This window comes from Lasioglossum baleicum, chromosome 1 (assembly GCF_051020765.1).
Source record: "Lasioglossum baleicum chromosome 1, iyLasBale1, whole genome shotgun sequence".
Lineage (NCBI taxonomy): Eukaryota > Metazoa > Arthropoda > Insecta > Hymenoptera > Halictidae > Lasioglossum > Lasioglossum baleicum.
In genome coordinates this window covers 22224918-22247450 of record NC_134929.1, presented here as the reverse complement: position 1 = coordinate 22247450, position 22533 = coordinate 22224918, and the positions used below count along the sequence as shown (strand labels likewise).

The 22533-nt window shown below is 38.3% G+C and overlaps 4 protein-coding genes across 15 annotated transcripts; 2 read left to right on the top strand and 2 right to left on the bottom strand.

Moving 5' to 3' along the window:
• The first annotated feature begins 374 nt into the window (after positions 1–374).
• Positions 375–2946, top strand: LOC143208303 (uncharacterized). 2 transcript variants are annotated; one of them, XM_076422619.1, is made up of 4 exons: positions 375–1274; positions 1383–1651; positions 1722–2287; positions 2731–2946. In XM_076422619.1, the coding sequence occupies exons 1-4, from the start codon at positions 1096–1098 to the stop codon at positions 2944–2946; spliced, it is 1230 nt and encodes a 409-aa protein (XP_076278734.1). In that variant the 5' UTR covers positions 375–1095. The 2 variants fall into 2 exon arrangements, with proteins under 2 accessions (XP_076278734.1, XP_076278723.1); XM_076422608.1 differs by lacking the exon at positions 2731–2946 and adding an exon at positions 2363–2679 and having other exon boundaries at positions 378–1274.
• Positions 528–4340, bottom strand: LOC143208373 (magnesium-dependent phosphatase 1). Its single transcript, XM_076422785.1, has 4 exons — positions 4096–4340; positions 3951–4005; positions 3657–3878; positions 528–3553 (listed from the first exon to the last, which is right to left on the bottom strand). Exons 1-4 carry the CDS (start codon positions 4139–4141, stop codon positions 3397–3399), a joined length of 480 nt encoding a protein of 159 aa, XP_076278900.1. The 5' UTR covers positions 4142–4340; the 3' UTR covers positions 528–3396.
• A 208-nt stretch (positions 4341–4548) lies between these two features.
• Positions 4549–8510, top strand: LOC143208235 (U6 small nuclear RNA (adenine-(43)-N(6))-methyltransferase). Of its 5 annotated transcripts, none has more exons than XM_076422445.1 (7): positions 4549–4779; positions 5283–5502; positions 5574–5714; positions 6110–6464; positions 6543–6741; positions 6813–7408; positions 8053–8510. In XM_076422445.1, exons 1-6 carry the CDS (start codon positions 4564–4566, stop codon positions 7335–7337), a joined length of 1656 nt encoding a protein of 551 aa, XP_076278560.1. In that variant the 5' UTR covers positions 4549–4563; the 3' UTR covers positions 7338–7408; positions 8053–8510. The 5 variants fall into 5 exon arrangements, with proteins under 5 accessions (XP_076278560.1, XP_076278570.1, XP_076278589.1 ...); XM_076422474.1 differs by having other exon boundaries at positions 4713–4793; XM_076422465.1 differs by having other exon boundaries at positions 4736–5211.
• Clu (clustered mitochondria protein homolog) lies at positions 7413–22198 on the bottom strand. Of its 7 annotated transcripts, none has more exons than XM_076422252.1 (17): positions 21876–22198; positions 17035–17348; positions 16531–16953; positions 15906–16272; positions 15472–15608; positions 15122–15402; positions 14624–14750; positions 14383–14557; positions 14098–14300; positions 13876–14017; positions 13558–13763; positions 13252–13458; positions 12951–13049; positions 12482–12826; positions 12121–12393; positions 10134–10259; positions 7413–10046 (listed from the first exon to the last, which is right to left on the bottom strand). In XM_076422252.1, exons 2-17 carry the CDS (start codon positions 17308–17310, stop codon positions 9276–9278), a joined length of 4158 nt encoding a protein of 1385 aa, XP_076278367.1. In that variant the 5' UTR covers positions 17311–17348; positions 21876–22198; the 3' UTR covers positions 7413–9275. The 7 variants fall into 7 exon arrangements, with proteins under 7 accessions (XP_076278367.1, XP_076278318.1, XP_076278337.1 ...); XM_076422203.1 differs by having other exon boundaries at positions 21887–22198; XM_076422222.1 differs by lacking the exon at positions 21876–22198 and adding an exon at positions 17895–18463.
• Between the last annotated feature and the right edge of the window lie 335 nt (positions 22199–22533).

Here is a 22533-nt window from a genome sequence, read left to right as displayed (position 1 = left end):
AATATTCTGTATATATAAATAAATATATATTTATACGTGATTTGAAGGGAAAACCTAAATACACACACACACACATATATATATATATATATATATATATATATATATATTATTTTATTACTCCTTCATATGTATACTTTACTCTTATTATTTTAAATATAGACGTACGTAATAATTTTCATGTGTATAAACGTTGATAATATAAAATCTGTACTGTATTTATTTCCTCGCAATGTACTTATTTAAACAAAAAAGGATATTCTATTTTACTTCATATTTAATTTACTCTTATTCTTTTAAATATGGACGTAATAATTTTAATGTAGACGTTTATAATATAAAATCTGTACTTATTTCCTCACAACGTACTGTATTTTTAAGAAAAAGAATAGTAAGAACAACATATATATATACAGAGAGTCTGTTATTACATTCCTATGTAATGTTCTCCTGAACATCGTTCGCAAAATAAAGGGTTTCGAGAATACACTTACTTATTTTTACTGGAAGAAGGGCGAACAGACCAGTTTTTAGTCAATTGATAGAAAGAACTCTATCGTTCAACCTAGGGGCTTAGGGGGTTAGGTTAGATTAAGTCTCCACAACACAACTTGTACCTTCTAAGTACCTTTGTGCCAGCTCGTAAACCCGCTGATTTCATCTTTCAATTAATGTGCTTATATACGAATGATTTAAAATGTGGTAACTAGCGAGAAACTTGAAATTTCGTGACCCTCTATGAAGAAACGCTTGAATTAAAGTAGAACGTGTGATCAGCAGTGATCAGTCTATTATTTACTTCGAAAATGGAATGTTTGTCTTCGTTCTGATTCGTTGACGACTCGTTGCTGCGATAGTGCTGCTTCACAAGTATTTATTTACATTGATATATGAAAAGTAAACCGAACATGAAAAGTGCAATACATATTTAGTTTCAATTTTTAGTTATTGACGCATGTATGTATAAGTTTTAGAATTATAATAGAAGATGTGTGTAAATATATTATTTACATAAATACAATAAGAACCTCATACAATAAATCGAAGACTTTTTAATAATGTAAAATCCAATAAATTCAATTTGGACATTTGAAAATGTTCTATATTCAAGCTCCTACAGGACAAGTGTCACTTCATGTTTTGGAGAAATGTGTTTTTGCTAGATTAGAATACCTACAATTATTATATGAAGCTAGAACTAATGAATTTAATGGTAACTTTGAATATTTATTAGAAAATTCAGTATACGACAGAATAGGTCATTTTTCATTACGGTAAGTGTTAATTCATATAATTGTAATTATTATTTGTTTAATTTTTACAAAATATTGTGACAAAATATTAATATATGTATTCAATATTTATCCGTACGTGCAATCTAGATTATTGGCTTCGGTATCGCAGGATTTATGGAATTATTGGATTACCAGAGAAGCTCTGTTATTTCGAAACAGATTGGATTGTATATTACCTAAGCAATTACATAGATTATTGAGAAGTATTATACGTCAATTGAGGTTGCTTACAAATAAAGAAAGAGTAATTAATAATACATTGATTGATGTATGTATTTTTTTCTCGAAGCAATTTGTCTTTAAGCATCTTGTAGCAAAAGATCATAAACAAGACTGCAGTTTATTTCAGGCTAAAGGTATGTATATTACAAAAACTTAATGAGATTATTCATTTAAACATTAATGTGTTTCTTTCATTTTTCCAAGTGAGGTATGAATTAATGCCAGACTTAATAAAAAAGAGAAAGGTAAAGCTGTGTAATGGTTATGCCATTGTACATTGTTCTGAATTTAAAGAAGTCCTCTTGTCATTATTTAATACCTACATGCGTAAAGATATGGAGTGTATTAAAGTGAAAGCACAACGCACTATAAATCAAGATGACAGACTTGACTATTTATATAAAAAAATACATTTCCAATTATTTAGGAAAAGTCATGGATATGGATGTATAACTGTAGACAATATAGATACTGAAATGACAAATTTTCCTCTATGTATGCAACATTTGCATAGAAAATTACGGAGTACACATAGACTAGGCCATTATGCCCGTTTACATTATAGCCTTTTTCTGAAAGATGGAGGAATGCACATTGAAGATGCTATAAACTATTGGAAAGATGAATATTCGAAACCTCATTCGTGCTCCTCCACTTGTTCACATCAATGGCAATCAAATGAACGCAAATTTATATATAGTATTCGACATCTTTATGGTTTGGAAGGGTCCAGAAAGAATTACAGATCAGCTAATTGTGAACTCTTGTGTGTAAGTAACGTGTTACTCATTTAAAAATAATTTATAAAGCATCGATATAGCTTCTAGTTTATAATCTTATTATAGGCAAGTGTTTCTGGTCCAATGTATGAAGGGGGATGTCCATTTAAAAATTTCGAGACAAATGTGTTAAAGAGCCTTCTATGTTCGTCATTATCAGATAATCAAATAACTAAATTATTAAGTATTGTATCTCCTCAAGACCCTCAATATGCTTGTAGAACTTTTTTTAATATGGTTAGCCAAAGAACTGACAATAACATTGTTATTAACAGTCCATTACAATATTACTTGACAATGATTAATCAAATTTAGACACAAAATATTTAATATTGTTCACTTTATTTGAATATAAGTGTACTATTAACAGAAAAATGTTTTCTATAAAATATATGTAGATCTTGCTGTTAAAAACTATATGTATATTTAAATAGTACATATGTCAGTCAACCAGGCCGGCCTCGAGCAGATATCGAGCACAGCCTGCATTATGCTGCCAGAACGCTGCTCGAAGCAAAGGATGCTCGGAATCTGTTCGACTTTGGACAGCGCACCCTGCCGATACTATTGTGACGCAGATGTATGGCATTCTGCTGGCAGGGTCTGCCCGGCACAATGCCGCCAGAACGGGGAAATCGAGGGGAATATAGTTTACCCCCTCTCTGATAACCAGACCAGTCTACGGCAACGGGAACCGTGGTCTACGGTCTTAGTGGGAGATGGTGGGAGACGTTGGAGTGTGCTCACGGTGCTGGAATGGGATAGTGGAAGGGGAAAAGGAGGAGAGGGAATGCAATCCGTTTGGATTGGCACTGGGCCTGGCAGAAGCTGACAGCTCGGTCCTGAATTCTGCCTTCGTTTAAGAGGGCAGCACTGAATTCAGGACCAAGCCGCCAGCATACTGCCGTCAGCTTATGCCGGCTCACCCCGCCAGCAGATGCCGGCTCTTTCTGCCAGCAGAAAGCGAATACTTCTACTGACGCAGATGCCCGTCCAAAATCGAGGTAGATTTATATCGGATCTATACTACATGTATAAATAGTAAAATTGTTGAAAATAAAATTTCATTTGTTAAATAAAGCTCCTAAAGATAAGAAACATTAAAAATTTTTCAAAGCATCTTCGACAACTGAATGTGTTACACCACTTTTAACAAATATACATGTAACACCAAGTTTGCTTACATCAACAATATTTCTGTGCTCATCGTCAAAGAATATCATATCCTTATAGTCCGTACCCGAAGCTTTCTGAATTCTAAAAAGAAAAAGCTCGTTCCAGTTAGAAGATGATGGAAACATAAATTATTTAAATAAAAATTAGTAGCTATCATTTATGAATGTGCGTTAATAACACTTACTTGGAAAAATGAGCTACTTTACAGCCAGGATATATTTCTTTGTACTTGAAATATTTTTCCCAGTCGAATAACTTTAATAGTTGGTTAGCACCTGAAATTTCCGACGTGCGAGAAGCAACGCCAAGTTCATAACCTTCATCCGTTAACCTTCTCAAAACATCAGGCACCTGTTTGTAATAATTTACGTTCTGACCACGAGCATCTACTACATGATTTCCTTTTCTGAAAATTGTTTTAAAAAGTAAACTTAATATAATATCATTGAATGTGATCATAAATACTACAATTCATTACTTTTTGAAAGGAGGAGTAACATGAGTATCAACCCAAAACGGCCATAGAGTATAATCTGGAAATTACATTTAGCTATAGGATCACCATTTATAATTAAAAACCTTATTTTTTAAAATTAAAACTATTGTTACGTAGATATTCTAACCTAAATCGAAAACTAATATTTTAGGTTTCCGCTTCATATCACTCATTCCGTAGACGTTGATAATATAAATCTGTATTTATTTCCTCACAACGTATGTTATTTAAAAAAAAGAATAGTAAGAACAATATATGTTTTATAAACAGTTAGGATCAGTTAGGATTCCTATATAAATATATTTATCTCGTCTGTGCTGATGGCTGACAGGTTCCTTAGTGCACGAACTATAACATAACACTTTTGCTTTTGCCTACATCAGTGTATCAGTCATATCAGTGTTGCTAGATGGTACGGGAAAACTCGCGCATGCGCGGCGAATCCAGGAACTTATCTGCGTTCTACAGTCCGTAGCTTGTGGGGCAAGTTTTCTTTAGAGCGGTCTTAAACTTTTGTCCGTTACTGTATATATACAATTAGAATATATTTATATATTACATGTACATACACATCAAATTTTAATATAACATACGCATGTTAAACGTTATGTTTGAAAATCGAGAAAAAAAGATTGTGCGAAGCTATGCGGGGCAACCAAGGTGCCCGATTTCGTACTTCAGTGACGCTGGAATCGTCGCGCATGCGCGAGTTTTCCCGTACCATCTAGCAACACTGCCCTACGGCCTACATCCGTCATCTGGTAAATGCAGTAATCTTGGAACACGGCATGTTATCCGAATCCGAAGCCGGGTCTATGTCTATAAGTATTATATTGATTTTTATGTATTTGTCAGTATTTGTTGAAGCCATCGATTGATCAACGATGATATATCGCTTGAAACGGTGACTTTAAATAGGTGTTTATAAACGTTGCACAATCTTTTCTTTTATCAATAATCAGAAGTTGCAATTTCGGCAATTTGCTTTGTTAGTAAATGAAAATTCGGCATAACTGAATGCACGTGTTTTGAAAATGACGTCCGTAGTACAATTTGATACATTTTCGTCAAAATAAGAATGTATCGATCGGAAAACTTTTATAAACATTACCATTCGATGTAACGAAGCTTTGTCAAAATGTCCTTAAGAAAATATATGCACTATAGAAATAGATATAAAAAAGTACCGGACTTTAAACAACTTGCGTTATTGTATCCTGTTTTCCGTAATGTTGTTAATATAGTAAGTGTGTTATGCATTCAAACAATATATTTCAATCACGTATCGATTTATAATCGTTTATCGATTTTTAGGATTTGACTGGCAAAGTGAAGATTGACTTCAAAAATGAAGAATGTCTACGAATACTGACGGAAGTATTATTGAAGCATGACTTTAATTTAGACATACAAATACCTCCAAATAAATTGATACCAACTTTACCGTTACGTTTGAATTATGTGTTATGGATAGAAGATTTGATAAAACACTCCGCTCTTTGCGAAATGAAGGAAGCTGTCGGCATAGACATTGGTATCTTCTATAGATATTTTATAAATATTTAGTTGTAAAGGTCTCTAAATATATATAGCGATTGTTTGCAGGGACCGGTGCAGTTTCTATATATCCTTTATTGTTCGCAAAGATGTATGGAAATCAAATGATTGGTACAGAAGTCGACGAAACTAGTTTACAAACAGCTACTCGACAAATTGAAAATAATAACTTGCAGCATTTAATAAAAGGTAGTAACATCGGTAATTAGTAGACTGCGGAACTTCATGCATTTATGCCTTATAAAAATGTTCAAAAACGCTGTGGTATCAAATTCGACAGGACTTAGTACGATTTTGATTGATCATCGATCTAGAAAAGCTATTACCGATGAAAATAGGATTCTATGTGGCCCACTTCTCTTAAAGTTCGTCTACAAAACTTGAAAATTGCATAAACATCTGCAGTCTATTCATTACACAAGTAAATATCATCAGAATTATATCATATTCGGTATCATTTTCATTAAAGAAATTACATGAATACGTTGGTGGAAGTTCCGTAGAAAAATAATGAAAAATAAAGAAGTAGTCTAGTTATTAGATATATAACATTTATATGTTCCTCCAATATTTGATCTTTGCAGTATCGAAAGTGAAAGGACGAACAATCTTCAGAGACATTGTAAAGGAAGATGAAATCTATCATTTTACAATGTGTAATCCACCTTTTTTCGAGATGGAAGGATCGGAGAGAGTGGAAAAACGTTTACCACCTAGAAATGCTCCAACTGGAAACGACTCTGAGCTGACGATTCAGGGTGGCGAAAGGGCATTTGTCGTGCAAATGATAGACGAAAGCGTAGAGATGAAAGACAAAGTAAAAATATATACTACAATGTTTGGTCGAAGAAGCAACCTATTATTTTTATTAAAGTTAATGAAAAAAAGGAACATAGAGAATTCTACGTGGACAGAATTTTGTCAAGGTCATACCAAACGGTAAATTCACTATTTTATCGAGTAGTATTCTATCATAGAAACGATAAAGTCCTGTTTATTACTGTACTTGTTCCATAGGTGGGGATTAGCATGGACGTTTTTACCAAAAGATATAGTTGACTTGACAACTGCCCCTGTTATTAGGAAAAGCGGAGACTATGTTGCAAAGCTATTAAGAAAGAAACGTCCAACAGAGATACAATTTCCAATGGGAGATAAAGTCTCCTCCTTTGACCATTTGATCAGTTTCATAGAAGAGTCGATGGAAGAATTACATGTAATATTGTATAATTTACTTGGATTCCAATGTGTTGCAGAATTTGAACTTGTATTCTATTCTTTGTGTAGATAGATGTCAAGGAATTAGATTTGCCTATTGATGATTTTAATGGTTGGTCTTGTCAGTTGATCGCGAGAAATGATTCCTGGACGCATGCACGTAGGAAACGACGATTAGCTCAGAGAACATTGAACCAGAGCAGAGACCGTAATATTACAGAAGAATTGTGTGGTGATAACGATACGAAAATTATCAACGATCAAATAGAAGAGGCAGATTGTTCTGATATCAAGGAGCCTTTCTTAATCTGTAACTTTTTCGTCGAATTGATCGAGAAAGAAGAAGAGTCTCGAAGCGACAGTATAAGAATATCGATGGTCTTTGAAAAAGGAACCGGTGGTACAAATGCTTTAGAAACCTTCAAGCAGTATCTGATAAACAAATTAAATATTAGAGACTGTTGTCAAAAGCAACGTACGGTATCACCGACGAAGAAAAGAAGAAAACGAAAGAGAAGCGGCGAACACGATACGCGCGATTGCAACGTTGATCGAAGCAGTAGTTCACATGAACAGAACTTGGAATCTTTGTGAAAGGGTTCGGTCATGTTCCGTACAAAATGATTTTTATTTGATGCGCCGACACAATGAAGTTACTTTAACAGGTAGTATATGTAAATCAAGTATTTAACTTTATTTATAATCAATAGTCCTTATTAACTAGCATTTTTGTATCGTACATTTTGACTAACAATTGCAATACAATGTTTCATATTATAAAGTATACGAATAGCTGAACAGAAACCATCGAGGCATGGCCATTCACCCGCGTTTTGTTGTCAGTAAAAACGTAACTGATACGTAGAACACAAAATAGCGTTTTCTTCGAAACATGCATAACGGATTATCGACAGTTGTCTTCCAACGGAATTTGGTATTTGTTCGTAATGAAATTTGAACGCGGGACACGCTATCCGTTGCATTCGTTCTTCCAACGGACGCCATTAACATGATTCAGAAACAAAAACTTGTAAATTATCATTCGAGTAACAGTTGATTTTTTCTTCTTACAATTCTAGTACTAACTGCGGCACCTCTAGTAGTTAATAGTAAATTGACGCTACTTTTATAATAACATGACTAATGCGCTGTTTCCGATAACTTTTATCAACGATCATGAATGTAACAATGCATTCACTTGTCATTGTACCATCGTCCTGCTGCCACCAATCTTTTCTTTCGAAAATATCTGTGTCTTTTCATATAAATTCGAAAGAAAATATCTCTAAAATTCAATAATTCCTTTCAGATTGAACTTCTTCTACGAAGAAGGTGAATGAACTTTACGGTGCGATGTCTGCGACGAGATAGAAACCGAAATAATAAATTGTTCTTGTTGAATGCAATACAAATACTTGTACTTTTTTTTCGCAGATTTCACTAGTTTAAAATTTGTTCGTTTCACTTTTATAAGGAAGCTCTCCGATCGGTGACAATTTATCAAAGATATGTATCCACGTATTTGCGTTGAATCCAACAAATTCAATTGCACGTTGGTACAGATCGAAAACAATTACGTGTTCTCATGCATTCGACACTGATGCTCGGCTGGTATCGATGGCAACTAGAATGGGAAATGACAGCGATGTCTAGGTCGCACAAAACAGTGATCTCAAATGTGTGCTAATAAAATAGACTATCGAAAACGTACAAAAAGAGAGAGAGAGAGAGAGAGAGAGAGAGAGAAAAAAAAAAGAAAAGAAAAACGATCGACTTATAATCTACGATAATAAACGTCCATTATTTGTTTTTTTTTTTAATAGAAATCGTTGTACCGTTCGATTCTTTTTCGGTACCTCGCGTTTCGCTTCGAGTTTAGCAACACTTGCGTAGGATGCTGGAGCTGATGCTAATTATTATTTTGTCGATTAGTAGAAGAGTAACGTGGTGGGTAATACCGATAGCCTTTGTTGTCACGAAATACGATTAATTGAGCCCTTCGAGTTCCAAGACATCCGTGATACCATGGGAATTACATGGTAAATCGATTAAAATTTGTAGAGTCAACCAAACCATGAATCGTCGCGACGACAAACATGCGAATCACTCTTTCCTTTCCGTTTCGAATTATTTACACAAGTGAAAATTCAGTTTTTCTATGCAGTCGTAATTCATCAGTCAAAGAAATTCTGCGGCTTGGCGTAAAATCGAGAATCGAGAACCGCGAATAAAGAACAGAGAATTGAGAATCGCACGTGCCCTGGTAAATCCCAGAGGAGATTTTCACGTTAACACCGGTGCACCATGGAAGGGATCATGTCTGATAGCAGCACGTTGCAAATGTGTACGGTACATTGAACGATACTCGGTCGTTCGATCAAGCAAACCACTGCCATCCCAATATTTATCCCAATCAATTTTGCATACCGTACTCGCGTTATTCTTAAGAAGACTGGTCGCGGGCAGGGAAAGACTAGGACTCTGAGAGAAAAAAAAACTACTATGTATGATTGTAGGCGCGTTGAAATGAGCTCAGCTCTCTGCGACTACCGGTTCTAACGTAGCGTTGTTCTCTTCCAACTTCTTCGATTCAACTTGCTGCGCTTCGATCTTCTTCTCTATTTTCTTGTTCTCCTTCTCTTCTTTCTTGTTCTCTTTGTCTTCCTTCTTACCCTCTTTCTCGTTCTTCTTATTCTCTTTCTCTTCCTCCTTCTTATTAGTCTCTTTCTCCTCCTTCTTATTATTCTCTTTCTCCTCCTTCTTGTTCTCCTTCTCGTTTTTCTTGTTCTCGTTCTGAATAGCTTTCGTCTCTCCGTCGGGAGTCTGTTCCTTCTGTCTCTTTTCTATCTCCGCTTTGAAGTTCTCGATATCCTGCTGGCTGATTTGAACAAATAGAATACCGTTGATCACGTTCAGCATGTCGAGCACCGAGCCCATGCTGGGCGGCTGCACCTGAATCGGCGGCAAACTGACACCCGATTTCCCCGTATAAATTTCGTTCATCTTCTTCTGCAGAACAACCGCTTGTTGTGTCAGGTGTCTCAAGCAATCGCTGCTTTCTTTGGTTTTCTCGTGGTCCTCGCCCAACTGTTGTTTGTAGATCGCGTAAGTCTCTTTCTCGTTGTTTAGAGCAGCGCGGAAATCACCCATGCAAGACTGAGTTCTCGCGACAAGGTGATACGATACAGCGACCTTCAGGGACCGTGGTCCATGGTACCGAAGATTCAACGCCAGTGCGTGCTCCAAAAACCGAAGCGACAATTCGTATTCGCCGACAGCGTGGAGTATCAACGAGATATTGCTCTACACGAATGACCAATAACGCAATGTTATAACAAACAGTCAACAGACTAGGCTTTCATATGCTAGACATTTTGAAAGTTTACTTACATCGAGTAGCGCTACTTCCGGATGATCCTCGCCGCAAACTAATAAGGCTAGGTAACGCGCTCTGTACAATAACCTCAGCGACACAGAAACTTGACCGTTTGCGAAAGAGTACAGTGCAAGATGAATCTTTAAAAAAAAAAACATAAGTACATCAGAAGATTGTTATGATTTACCCAGTCAGCCAGGTCTGCCTCGAGCAGATATCGAGCACAGCCTAGCGAGCAGATGGCGGGCATTATCCCGTCAGAACGACGCTCGGAGCTTCTCAAAGCATAAGATGCTCGGAATCTGCTCGATTCTCCCGGGAACTCCCTGCCAGTATAAAGCGCTACTTCTACTGACGCAGCTGCATGGTATTCTCCTGGCAGCGTCTGCCTCAGAAGCTTTCGGGCAGATGGAAGGCAGCACGGTCCTGGATTCTGCCTCGCCGTAAGAGGGCAGCACGGTCGCACATAGGTGGCGAATGCCGTTATACAGGGCAGGTCGCACTAATATTAGTGCCACCGACGAGAATACCTAATCTGTGTTAGTGCTACGCAGGCAGAATCCAGGATCGAGCCGTCTTTTACCTGCCCGGCAGCTCCTTACTGCGTTTTGCTTACTGGGTACTTACAGACCCGACATAGGTACAGTATCTGTATAGGAAAGCCGAGAGTCCAGTGAGGTAAAGACAGTGGTAAAATGTGACGTCACAAGATAATTCTTAACCTTTAACTACCCGCGCCCTGAATTTTCACGTAACTACCCAGATAGCACACCGGCTCGATTTTAGCCGGGCCCCTATGCGCGCAATGGCGCGGATACCATCTGCAGGGGGCTCGAGCCCAGGGCCTGCCGGCCGGGCCGGTGTTCGGCCCATTTGCAAGATTGCAAGGGTGCGGGATTCGCGTTCTCATTTCGTGATAATACAAACATGGGTTTTTTCAGTACTCAAAAACGCCAGATAAAAGATCAATCTAGGGAGCAATCGCCCTCAAAGGTCTTATTTATTAACTTATTATACTTTTGTCGGTAAAAAGGGAGACTGCTACGCATTTGCACAGTAGAAATTTACTTTAACGACATCTGCCAAATTGATGCGACCCGCCCTGTGTCGTGCATGTGCGAGAAAAGTTGGGCTCAATCGAAGCACTGATTGGCCACATTAGTGTGACCGTGCTGCCCTTTCAAAAACAGGCTGAATCCCGCCCCGCCCGGCAGACCCTGGGCTCGAGCCCCCTGCAGGTGATATCCGCGCCATTACGCGCATAGGGGCCCGGCTGAATCGGCCTGCCTGGGTCTCGAGCAGCTCCAAGCGTTGTGTCTGCCCGTAACCTGTAGGTCAGGGGTTCTGCTGGCTGGGTCCGGTGGTAGGCTCTGTCAGGCTGTGTTATCTGGGTACCCGCGCGGTGTATTCTGTACACCACATGTATCACTGTGTGTCTGAGTACTGTCCAGAGCACGAGAGAAAACTAGCGGGAGGGGAACGAGGCAAGAGGAACGCAAAGGCAATCTGAATGGTCAGGCTTCTTTCCCCGTTCCCTTCCCGTTAGTTTTCTCTCGTGCTCCGCACAGTACATATATTATTGTATTGGGACAAGAAAATTGGTGTACTTTTTACACCAGCGCGGGTAGTTAAAGGTTAACAAAGCCACGGACGCCATTTTTGCAAAGGAAAATGTTGCAAATGTTGAAGGTATTTTGAGACACCCTGTATATACACTCCCGTTCAAAAGTATGTGTGGACAACACGTTTAATTTTTATATGATTCTTTGATCATTCAATTTTATATGGTCTAGTTTACACAGTTAATAATTCATTAGATATCTTACCAATAATTATTATTATTGTCTTGAGAAAACAGCAGACCACGCTAATGGATCATCAATTAAATTGTACAATTTGGTACTATTAGAAAAAATTTTACTTGCAACGAAGTGCCCACATACTTTCATTTACTCTTCGCGCTCTCCAATCCAGATTCAAATTCCTGGGTGCAACACTTACGTATTCGGTGATGGTGTACGGATGATCAATTCCATTAACTCTTTCCGACATTAGTACCGCTTTCTGTTGAGTAGCAAGAGCTTCTCCATGGTCGCCCATTATGTAGTTCAATCGAGCGAGCATTCTGAGACACTGTGCGATTTCTGGATGCATAGCGCCGTACACGTTATTCAGGAGATTCAGTGCTTCGCTGATCAATTCGTAGCCATCCTTCAAGTACCCTTGTTGGATCTTGCTTTGACCCGTTGTATAAAAATTGTACGCATCGCTAGCCTAAAAGAGAAACAAAATCAATCAGTTTGAAACATGTGCAAAGCCAGGTAAAAGCTTGTTTTGTTTGAAATATGTATATATTGCTAACCCTAGGATTGATATGCTTCACAACAGGGAATATATTAAGTATATCTTCCTCGAAGAATGTGGCTCTGTTTTTGTTCTCGAAGTTATACTCGCGCAATAACGTTTGTATGCCAGTCTTTACGCAGAAGCCACGTAGCAAAGATATTTTCTGAAGATGAAAATGATCTATCGTGGTGTCCAGTGACTCAGGACACGGTGTCTCCCAGTCGTAATAGCTTTTTAGATCAGCTTTAATTTGCTGCCAGAGTGACTTGGGCGTCAACGAAGCCCATTCCACCTCGGACTGTTGGGGTCCGTTATTTCTACCTTTCCTTTTATTGCGTCGCTTCGCGGTCTTACTCTGAAGCTGAAACCAGCAATTATATAAATTTTCACCTAGAAAATGATTATCCTTGTTGAGACTGCTTGTACTGCGTGCAGCTAGATTCAACGAATATATCTGACACAGCATTCTGCGATCGGTATCGTACCTCCTCGAGATTTTGTTGCGGATGAATAATTTGTGCAGAGGACAACAGGCAATTCAGGAAGTGGCTAATCGAGGCGGAGAGACTCATTAATTCTGTACCCTGAAAAATAAACGAATCAATTATTTCGTTCAGAACAAATATCGGTTATATCGATATAATTAGACAGCAGATTCTATGCATTTATGACGAAACTGAATTGGTGTAATTTAAAAAAGTAAAACCATTAGCAATTCCGGTACAAAATACATATTTTGCGTAAAGATCCGCTGTCTATCGATAAAATATATCTGAAATAATATACCTGCATGTAAAATGTGAAAATGTGTTTAGCAGACCGCAAAAGCAGTTCCGAAACGGCAATACGGTTAAGATACTGCAGTTGTGGTACCGCAGCTAACATAGCAGCTAGTTTACCAAGGTAACGCACGTTAATACCTCTGCCGTGTAATGCCTCCACTAAGGTACTGCCGTCCATTGCTGCAGCCGTATGATCCAAACATTCCCGAATCTGAAATAAGAGCAAATTTGAATTTGTAAGTATTTGAACGAATGTTCGGTAACAATCTGGATGAACGGCACAAGGCAATTATTTCAAAACACAACTTACAAATGTAGGAATTTGCACGGTCAATAAAAAGTCAGCGGCGTCCTGCACCAACTGCTTCTGTTTCTTCAAAGCAGCACCATTCGGATCCGCATGTTTTACACCCGGAGAAAATACATCCGGATTAAACCTGACGTCGAATTCTGCTTCCCTCAAACTACCAACAGCTGTCGCAGCTCTACGCACTATCTCTTTCGTACTTTCCTCCACTATGAAAGAACAGTTTCATATAAAAATGCAAGAATTTTCAAATAAAACAATATTTCGAACGTTCAGGCCGATCAGGGCTTTCTCTTGTAAGTACATAACGAAGTTATTTACATTCTTGCTTCTCTCCTCCGGTAATGGAGTCGGTAATACTCTCGACAATTTTTTTGGCTTCGTCTGCTTCCATAAGCGATTGAGCCGAATCCTCTTTGTTACTATCCACTGTAATGGCATTCAACTCTTCCTTCTTATCCTCCTGAGGATCAATAAAAAAAATGTCATTGTTACATTCGCACGTGTATCACTTTAATTCGAAACGCGTAGTACAATAGGTACTTTAATAGCGGGTTCCTTTTCTTTTTGCACTCTTCTAGCAGACGTGAGTTGTTGAAGATGAACGGCTGCGTGTTTAATGAATTGAACGTATCTAGCTTCCACGAAAGAGTCGATCAACTCCTGACGAAGGCAAGCCAATCTATGTTTATGTTCAATTGGAAAACCTAGTGCTCTAGCTTCTTTGCTTAGCTCCACACCTTCCACTGAAGAAAAACGATGATAGAATTAGCAGTGTAAAACGGTGATAAAAGAAATTAATTACTTTTTCGATCAACTTCTACGAACATTTCAGAAAATTCACGTCAGGAGGGAACGTTCTCAACAAATCCAATACGTAATGTCGGGAATCGTTTCCAATAATACCCTTGCATTCTACGCTACTACAAAGTTCAACTTCCTCGCCGGCGTCGTTAACAACTTTGTGAGGAAGAATTTTTAATTGATGGCCAGCTTTGTTTAACTAGAAAATATAATATATACTTATATGTTGCTTGAAGGGGAATTTGATTAATATCGGGTAACTTACCAACTCGAGATACTTGGGATGAGTGAGAACCGTTTTTCCAAAATCGATAGAACCATAAACTACGGACTGCTCTTGTTCGCGTTCCAAAATTCCTGGGATGATGGATTGTGCAGTGACACGGTATCCTCTGCACAGTGGAATAGAAGTGTTGTAATTAACAGAATGGGAATGAAGACGAACAACGTATTAATTGATGATAACTAGACTGCCGATCTTTATGCAAAATAAAACTTGTCTGCATCGATTGCGGCCTAGATTGATCTTTTATCTGGCGCTTTTGACTGCTGAAAAACCTCATCTTTGTATTATCGAGAAATGAGAAAGCCTTGCAATCCTGGAAACGAGAGTCTACCCCCTTAATAATTTCAATAATGATTTTAATAGAGGAGAAATCATATATTGCCATGTTCAATTCTTTAAATTCTCCAACAATTTTGAATTTCATCTACTCAATTTTACTATAAGTGCATAAAGATTCGCAATCTAATGATAACAAACCTGTAGTCAATCACAACGGTACCGAGCGTGTAAAGGCCGGGTAAATCAACCGCGGCGTACACCCTGACACCTTGCAAGTCATTGCGAGGCGCAACGAAAGCGGCGGCATCGCCGCCCAGCTCTTTGTAATGATCCCTTACATCAAATCCGAGGGAGAAGAATATGTTGTTCCATATGAACATCTGCATCTTCGCTTCCTCCCCAGGATTTATCGCCATCACGTTACCATCTATCACAGCTACCGCGCCGCGAGTCGCAGCGGCAACGAAATCGCTGTGAACCTAATTTATTCGTCGATTACCATTCGCGACTGCGACAAGGTCCCAGTATACATAGACACATTAACATACTTTGAAAATAGCACGTTCTCTAAGCAGTCTTTCGGGTAAGTTCTTGCGAGGTAACTCTCTTGTTGTTTGCAGTTCTTCGTTCCAGTCTCTAGTTTGCCCAGGGATGTGCTCTTCGTAGCCCAACTTGGAAGAGAAAGCTGGAGAAGAGAAATTAATTTGAATCAGCGATTGTTATTACTAGACAGCGGATCTTTATGCAAAATAAAAATTTTCTACCTGAATTGCAACAAACTGGAGTGAAATAGAAGTTTATTTTCTTTCTTACTACGTTTAATAGCTTGGAACATAATATATAAAAGTATTTTAAAATTCCTCTAATGTTGTGACTGTTTTAAATTACACCTACTCCTTCTCGTCATAAATGCATAAAATCCGCTGTCTAGTTATTACTTATATTATCGAGTATACATTTGAAGTTTTCAATGAAAACGTACTATCCTCGGCGCGTATAGCATCGATTGTGTGTTCAATTTGCGGCGCGCTCCACGCGTACAGCTGATAAGGCGTGGCAACTCTTTCGAAGGGATGCCTTTGCGTTCGCTTTCTTTGCATCGAAGCGAAACCTCGTTTAAATGCCGGACTGAGCTGGTTCAGTAGCTCGATTAAGCTGTGACACAGATGGCTGGGGGTCGCCGGTTTCGGATTAAACATTTCTTTTGTCGACTGATTAACAAAGAATCCCCTGGCACAGGCAGTCAAATAATACTGCTTATCTTCTAGCGTGACCACGTGCAAATACAACAAATCACCGTGGAGCTTTCTGTGGCCCGGTGGAGGATTCCACCCGGACGTTGTTAAAACCTAGAACAAGTTATACCAATAATTATATCATCTATCTGTTGGAAATAGATACATATGTAGACTGCGGAAGTTTATGCAGTTTGCAATTTTTCGAAACGATTTTTAAGAAGGGAGGACCAAATAAAATATTATTTTCAGTGGCAGTAACCCCTTTGCAGATCTGAAATATATCAAAATTTTACTAAATTCTGTCGAAGCCATAAATGCATAAAAATCCGCAGTCTATACATATGTATTCGATACGTCTTGGAATCATACTTTCAAACATGGAGGACATTTTTGTTCTTTGGCTTGCGGTTGAAGGGGTAGCAACGGCCTGTCTTTACAACCAGGTATAATGTAATCCGGTGGAGTACAGTCGACCGAGTCTGCCCTGCTCTTCTTTTTCTCAAGGATGTCGCCGTTAGTGACGACGTTAAGGAACGACAAACTGCTACATTCGACGCCGTTATAAGCATCTGCAGGATCTACGGACTTCAATAAATCGCGGACATGTCGGACGTGTATGCGGGCTTCTCGCATCGTGTATGGCTCCTCCACCACTTTGATTATCGAACCTTCCTTTAATCCCTCGATGTTCTTCAACTCAGCAAAGTTGTCCAATGTATTGCCATCGAGTTGTAGGGAGAAACAAGTGCGATGGCAGGTATCCTCTCTGTCCATGAGCAACTGATGGATTTCCTAAAAATTAACAAACATTTGCTTCTGTAATAATGTATATGTGTACGAGTTCAAAAGAATCATTTTAGAAACCATTGCTACCTGAACCAGTTCCATGCTAGAGACCTGAATGTCGAACGGCTCTGCACCAGGGCTGACAATTTTAACTGTAAATCCCATGTCTTGAATGAAAACAACTTCTTGCTCGTTTCCAGCATCTTTGTCTTTATCGCCATCCACTGCTTTCTCGCTTTTATCATGTTTCGTATCCTTTTCATTCTCGTCCTCATTCTCTTTCTCCTTTTCCTCTTCCTTCTCGTTCCTCTCCTCTTTTGTAGCTTCGACTTCGCCTTTCTCCACAACAATTTTTGTAGTCATGTTCGCGCTCCCAAGCTCCTCTATGTTCTGCTTCAAATCTACAAACAGTTTGCAAATGAAGGTTTCAGTTTCATACATACAAAGCCATACAAAACCAACATACTAACATGTATCGGAAGGTCAATGGGGAAAAATAAGTAGGTGCAACTTTTGTTTGAACAACTAGCAACCTTTTTTGTTCTTTTTTTTTTACATTGAACATGTACTTCCCAACGAAATGAATCAAGAAATTCGATTTACAGAAATAACTTTATGAAAAATGTTTGTTACTTTAATTTTCGTCTGCTATGATATGTATATTATTTTATCGAAACGAATCACGACAGATTGGACAAATGTGATTCTTTTGTGGTGGACGAGGTCTCAACAACATCTTTCCTCGAACTCATCTATCGTGACAGGGGATATAAATAAGTCTAAAATGAGTGATGTCGCGAGACATGCTCCTGGAAACGAGGGTGCATTTTCGAATAGATACGGTAGTGGGCATTCGTGGGGCTACCACTTGCATTCACCAATGCACTTATAAATAAACGGCAATGTAAATAGTCCGTACTCAAATGCCGTACTATTTTTATCGATACCATGTTTGCGATATATGTACATCCATTTCAAACGTACGCAGGATCTTCTAGGCGACATTATTAATTAGGATCAGATGGGCGGTCCATTATCATCATAGACAGGCCGCGCAGTCTATCTCTATATGTCTATGATTATCATTGTTCATTCGAGATTCTCCGCCACTACCAAACGGTTTCCAAAACGGTATTCACGTCGCATCGTGCGCCGCATCGCGTCGCTCCGAACAATAAGATCTCGATCTATCGAAGTCCTTCATTTTTTTTTAAATATTAAATACACCCATCAGCGTAATCATTAACAGACAGCGGATTCTATACATTTATGACAAAAATGAGTAGGTGTAATTTAAAACAGTAAAAACATTAGAAGAATTTAATAATATTGAAAGAAGATAAATTTCTATTTTACTCCACATTGTTGCAATTCAGCTAGAAAATTTCTATTTTCGATAAAGATCCGCTGTCTATCATTAGACTCCGGATTTTATGCATTTATAACAAAAATGAGCAAGTGCAATCTAAAACGGTGAAAATATTAAAAGACTTTTTCACCATATTATATAAAATTATTAATGAAGAATATAAATTTATATTTAGCTCCTGCGTCTTGCAATTAATGCACAAACTTTTTATTTTGCATGAACATCCGGGAGTCTATTATTAATAGGTAAAATTAGTAATAGGTAGATCTTATTCTTTATACGATAATAGAAAATTACTGAATATTAAAATCGCGAAATATTTTATAGCTATCTAGTGGCGAGTTTGTACGAAATTAGATCAATTTGACGGATAGATATACATATACGAATTGTTTCAATAATTTATTTATTATCAATTTTTATTCCACTCTTTTATTTACGTACAATACATAGGCAATCGTTTGCTTTTCTAAATGTCACTTATCCGAACGCTTACACGATGAGCCTATATACTTTTCAATGGTACTGTTAACGATAGCGTATCTATTAACATTCTATTTAAGGTTCGTTAGCGACGTTCACCTAGAAATATCAGGAAAAACAGAGTTATAATTATACACAATAATTTCGAATGTATATATGTACAAATTTATTATTATTATGTAAAACCGATCTGGACGGTTTATCGATAGGATAAAAGGCAACTAATCTTGACACATATTTATACACTAGTCCCCGTTAAAATGTAAATATGGAACGGTTGGGATTCATTTATATTTCTAACAACGAAACCTTGACACTGAAATTAATATATACTTTATCCGGCAATACAATTTTATCGTTATAAAAAAGAAAGAATTCCTTATCGTACAAAATAATCCTTCGGTTGCGTCGGAACGATGCATATTCATGTCTGACGGTCCGTACTAAATACTTTATCTTCTGAACCCATTACTTTATCAAGTCGTTATCGCATAGCCGTTTTACGTTTTACCGTTTCATTTCGAATTTGTTCACCATTTTCGATGTTTCCCTTATCGAGGAAGGACAGATAAGGAAAGAAGTCGTGAAAGGAATCCGACGATAAGATCACTTCGAAAAACAAAAGACATACGAAACTTTTCGGTGCGTTATCTTTGCTCACAGTTTTTCATCAGATTCGTATCGAATTTTCTTTTCATCTTCGAATCGATTGCACTCGTAGAAGAACAACAATCTCGCAAAACTTTTTATAATTAACGTCCCTACGTTCGTGACAAACTTATATTTAACTATGTAAATAATACTATTAAATAGTATTACTTCAGTTTTCCATCTTGGTTTGATTCGGTGGTCAACATAACCTATCGAAATGATGTCGCAACGACGGAATCTCGCGAAGAACGTAAGTATTCGTGATAGCTGACGGTACAAAAGCGTGATTCTATTATTTGTTTTTCATTGAAAAGCAAAAACAAGAATTGTGCAAGTACTGTCCTGCTCGAATTGTAAAAAGATATACCTAGTCGTCGGTTTACCGGTTAAACAAGGTTGTGTAATAAGAGTAGCGCGATCTCGCAGATGACGCGCGAATTACAAGTATCGGAAGATGTATGAATCGAGAAACAAATATCGAATTCGATACCGGCGATTCGGTTTACGCATCGTTCGAGAGATACATACAAACCGACAATTGTTTGCGTTAGATGCTAAATAGTGTCGCACTTTCTGAAACGAAAGCTTACTAACTTTCAACATTATTATTCATAATACGACCACGTGGTAATTAGTTGATATGCGAAGTCTACGAACATTTATTTGTGCGACACTGAACTAGAAAATGCAAATCCAAAGAAGGAAAACGTCTGCCGAAAATCTTTGGAAATACATACATGGTTTTGCATTGTCCGAGTTATCAACAATTGCGATAATTTCGCACATATAGAACAAATCGTAACCGGTTTTCGAAAGCACGCGATACACTACCGCGGTAAAATATCGTCTTCTGATACCGGAATCGAAGGCGCAAGGAAGCGCAACACATAACGTCAGAAAGGAGACCGATAACCCCTGCTGTTATCGATAATCTGAACAATTTGCCATTGTTCTTTTTGAAACATACAACCTTCTGTAAAACACTAATATACCTCGAGCATTTAAACGGAATCCTCCTTACCTTCCCCAACCTAAAAAAAAAACGGACTCCAAGCATGCAAATATTTCAAATAAGAAAGGAATCACTTTTAGCTGTACAAAACGTAAGAAAACTGAAGAATTGTTACTGGAACCAATTTTATTTTATAGAAAGTAATATAATTACAATATAAAAGCAAATGTACTGCGTTCTTAATGGGGTAAAATTATATTTTGTTAATTACAGCGAAATTAAATAAATGAAATAAATCGACACGTTCTATACTACAGATGTATTTTCGTTGTTAATTTCTTCGTACCAAGGTTCACACACGTGGGGTCGTTAATACGCACGTGACTTTCTCAAGAGCGTTTTTTCATAAAAAGCGTGCTCTAAAAGAAGAAAAAATCGGAGTAAAGGGTCTCGCGTCGATTGACACTGACGGATAACGCTAACGTCCTTTTGAAAATGACTGGTTCCTTTTCAAATGAATATGTTAACCTTCGGCCGACCATTAGACACTGAAAAAACGAGCCAAACCGTCTGGCTTCCAGTGAAAAAAAAACTGATATATTGCATTGCACATGATTTTTACAATTCTCGTGCAATTCGATTGAAATTGTCATCATGATGTTTTACTTTAAAACATATTTCTGCCGTTCATTACATCAGAAGGATCATTAAGTACGTTAGCATTATCATCGATGATAATAATTGCGATCTATCGAACGACAAGATTCGTAAACAAAACATTCCAAGAGAAAAGGAAACACGCGCCACAGCCCGAATTTCTATCGTAAACAATAACGATTAAAAACAATAACGATTGATTTCGTTAGAACTGAAAATCACAGGATAAAGGTAGCCGTGTTCGATCCTTGACGAATCACGTGCTTCGAACTTCGGAAGGAATCAATTCGTTCGTAGATGAAACTTGTGCCGACCTCGTGATAGCGATTGAAATGCGTGTACCAGAAGGATGGTTAGATTGACAATAAGTATGTATCTTAGAAGAAAATGATGCATCGAATCGATGCGTCTTTAGAAGAGATGCAGTGTACGTCAAACGATAGGCTCCCGTGCGTTCTTGTGTAACTACTTGCAAAACGTGCGGCAACAATATTGCGAAATCGAGTCGGTCGTTAAATAAGTAAATTGCACGAGACCACGGAAATTCGTCTGCTAGCAGAGGTTCGCGTCTTCTGCTAGGTTCCCACCTTTAAAACTCGTGGCTCACATATGACCCCCGGATACATAGAGATTCGCGTGTTACATAACACATCGAGGGCCCGGCTTTTTGGCCGAGGCGGCATTGTTGAAGCACAGATTAAAGTGAACGGAACACGGGAACCCGACGACACCCGAGTTATTACATAACGTTATGAACGGCGGCGTTTAACCTCGAAAAGGGAATAGATTCGAAGGGCATAGGATCTCGAAAATTACCGTGTACTAACCAGTAGCCGTTTGGTCCTCGTCGCCGTTCAGTAGTGAGATTTTCATGCTCCCGTTTTCCGCGGAGGCCTCGATTTGTGCGCCCAGTGTCATCTCTGTCTGACAATTCTTTTCGAATTTTCACGCAACTATCAACTGACCCGGCACTCGGCACGTTTCGATACCCACAGTAACACGCGCACACGCCTTTCGGAAAGTCGTCCCGAAACAACGTTCGTCTCTTTTCGCGAGGCAGCACACTAACTCCGGAACACACTGAGCCGCTTTTCTCTACTGCACGTGCATTTCGAACGAAGTACAAAGTCTAATGTGCGCGATTGGTCTCTCGTCTATGCGGCTTATCGAATCGACCACGTTGATTGGTCCCCACCGTCACGTGATCTACCCCTAATTTTCTTAACTGTACCTCTTATTCGCTGTTACCGGTGGAACACGCCAATACTTTCCATTTTGAAGTTGAACCTTATCGAACTCGTTCCTTCGATTGGTAGCACAGCCTACTCTAGTACTAGCTGTGCTGAAGGTAAAAATGGCAACACCGCGAGAGAGAGAGAGAGAGAGAGAGAGAGAGAGAGAGTGTGAAAGAGAGAGAATCTAGATATACAGGGTGTCCCAAAATTTCAGTTACACGGGATATCTCTTTATCCAT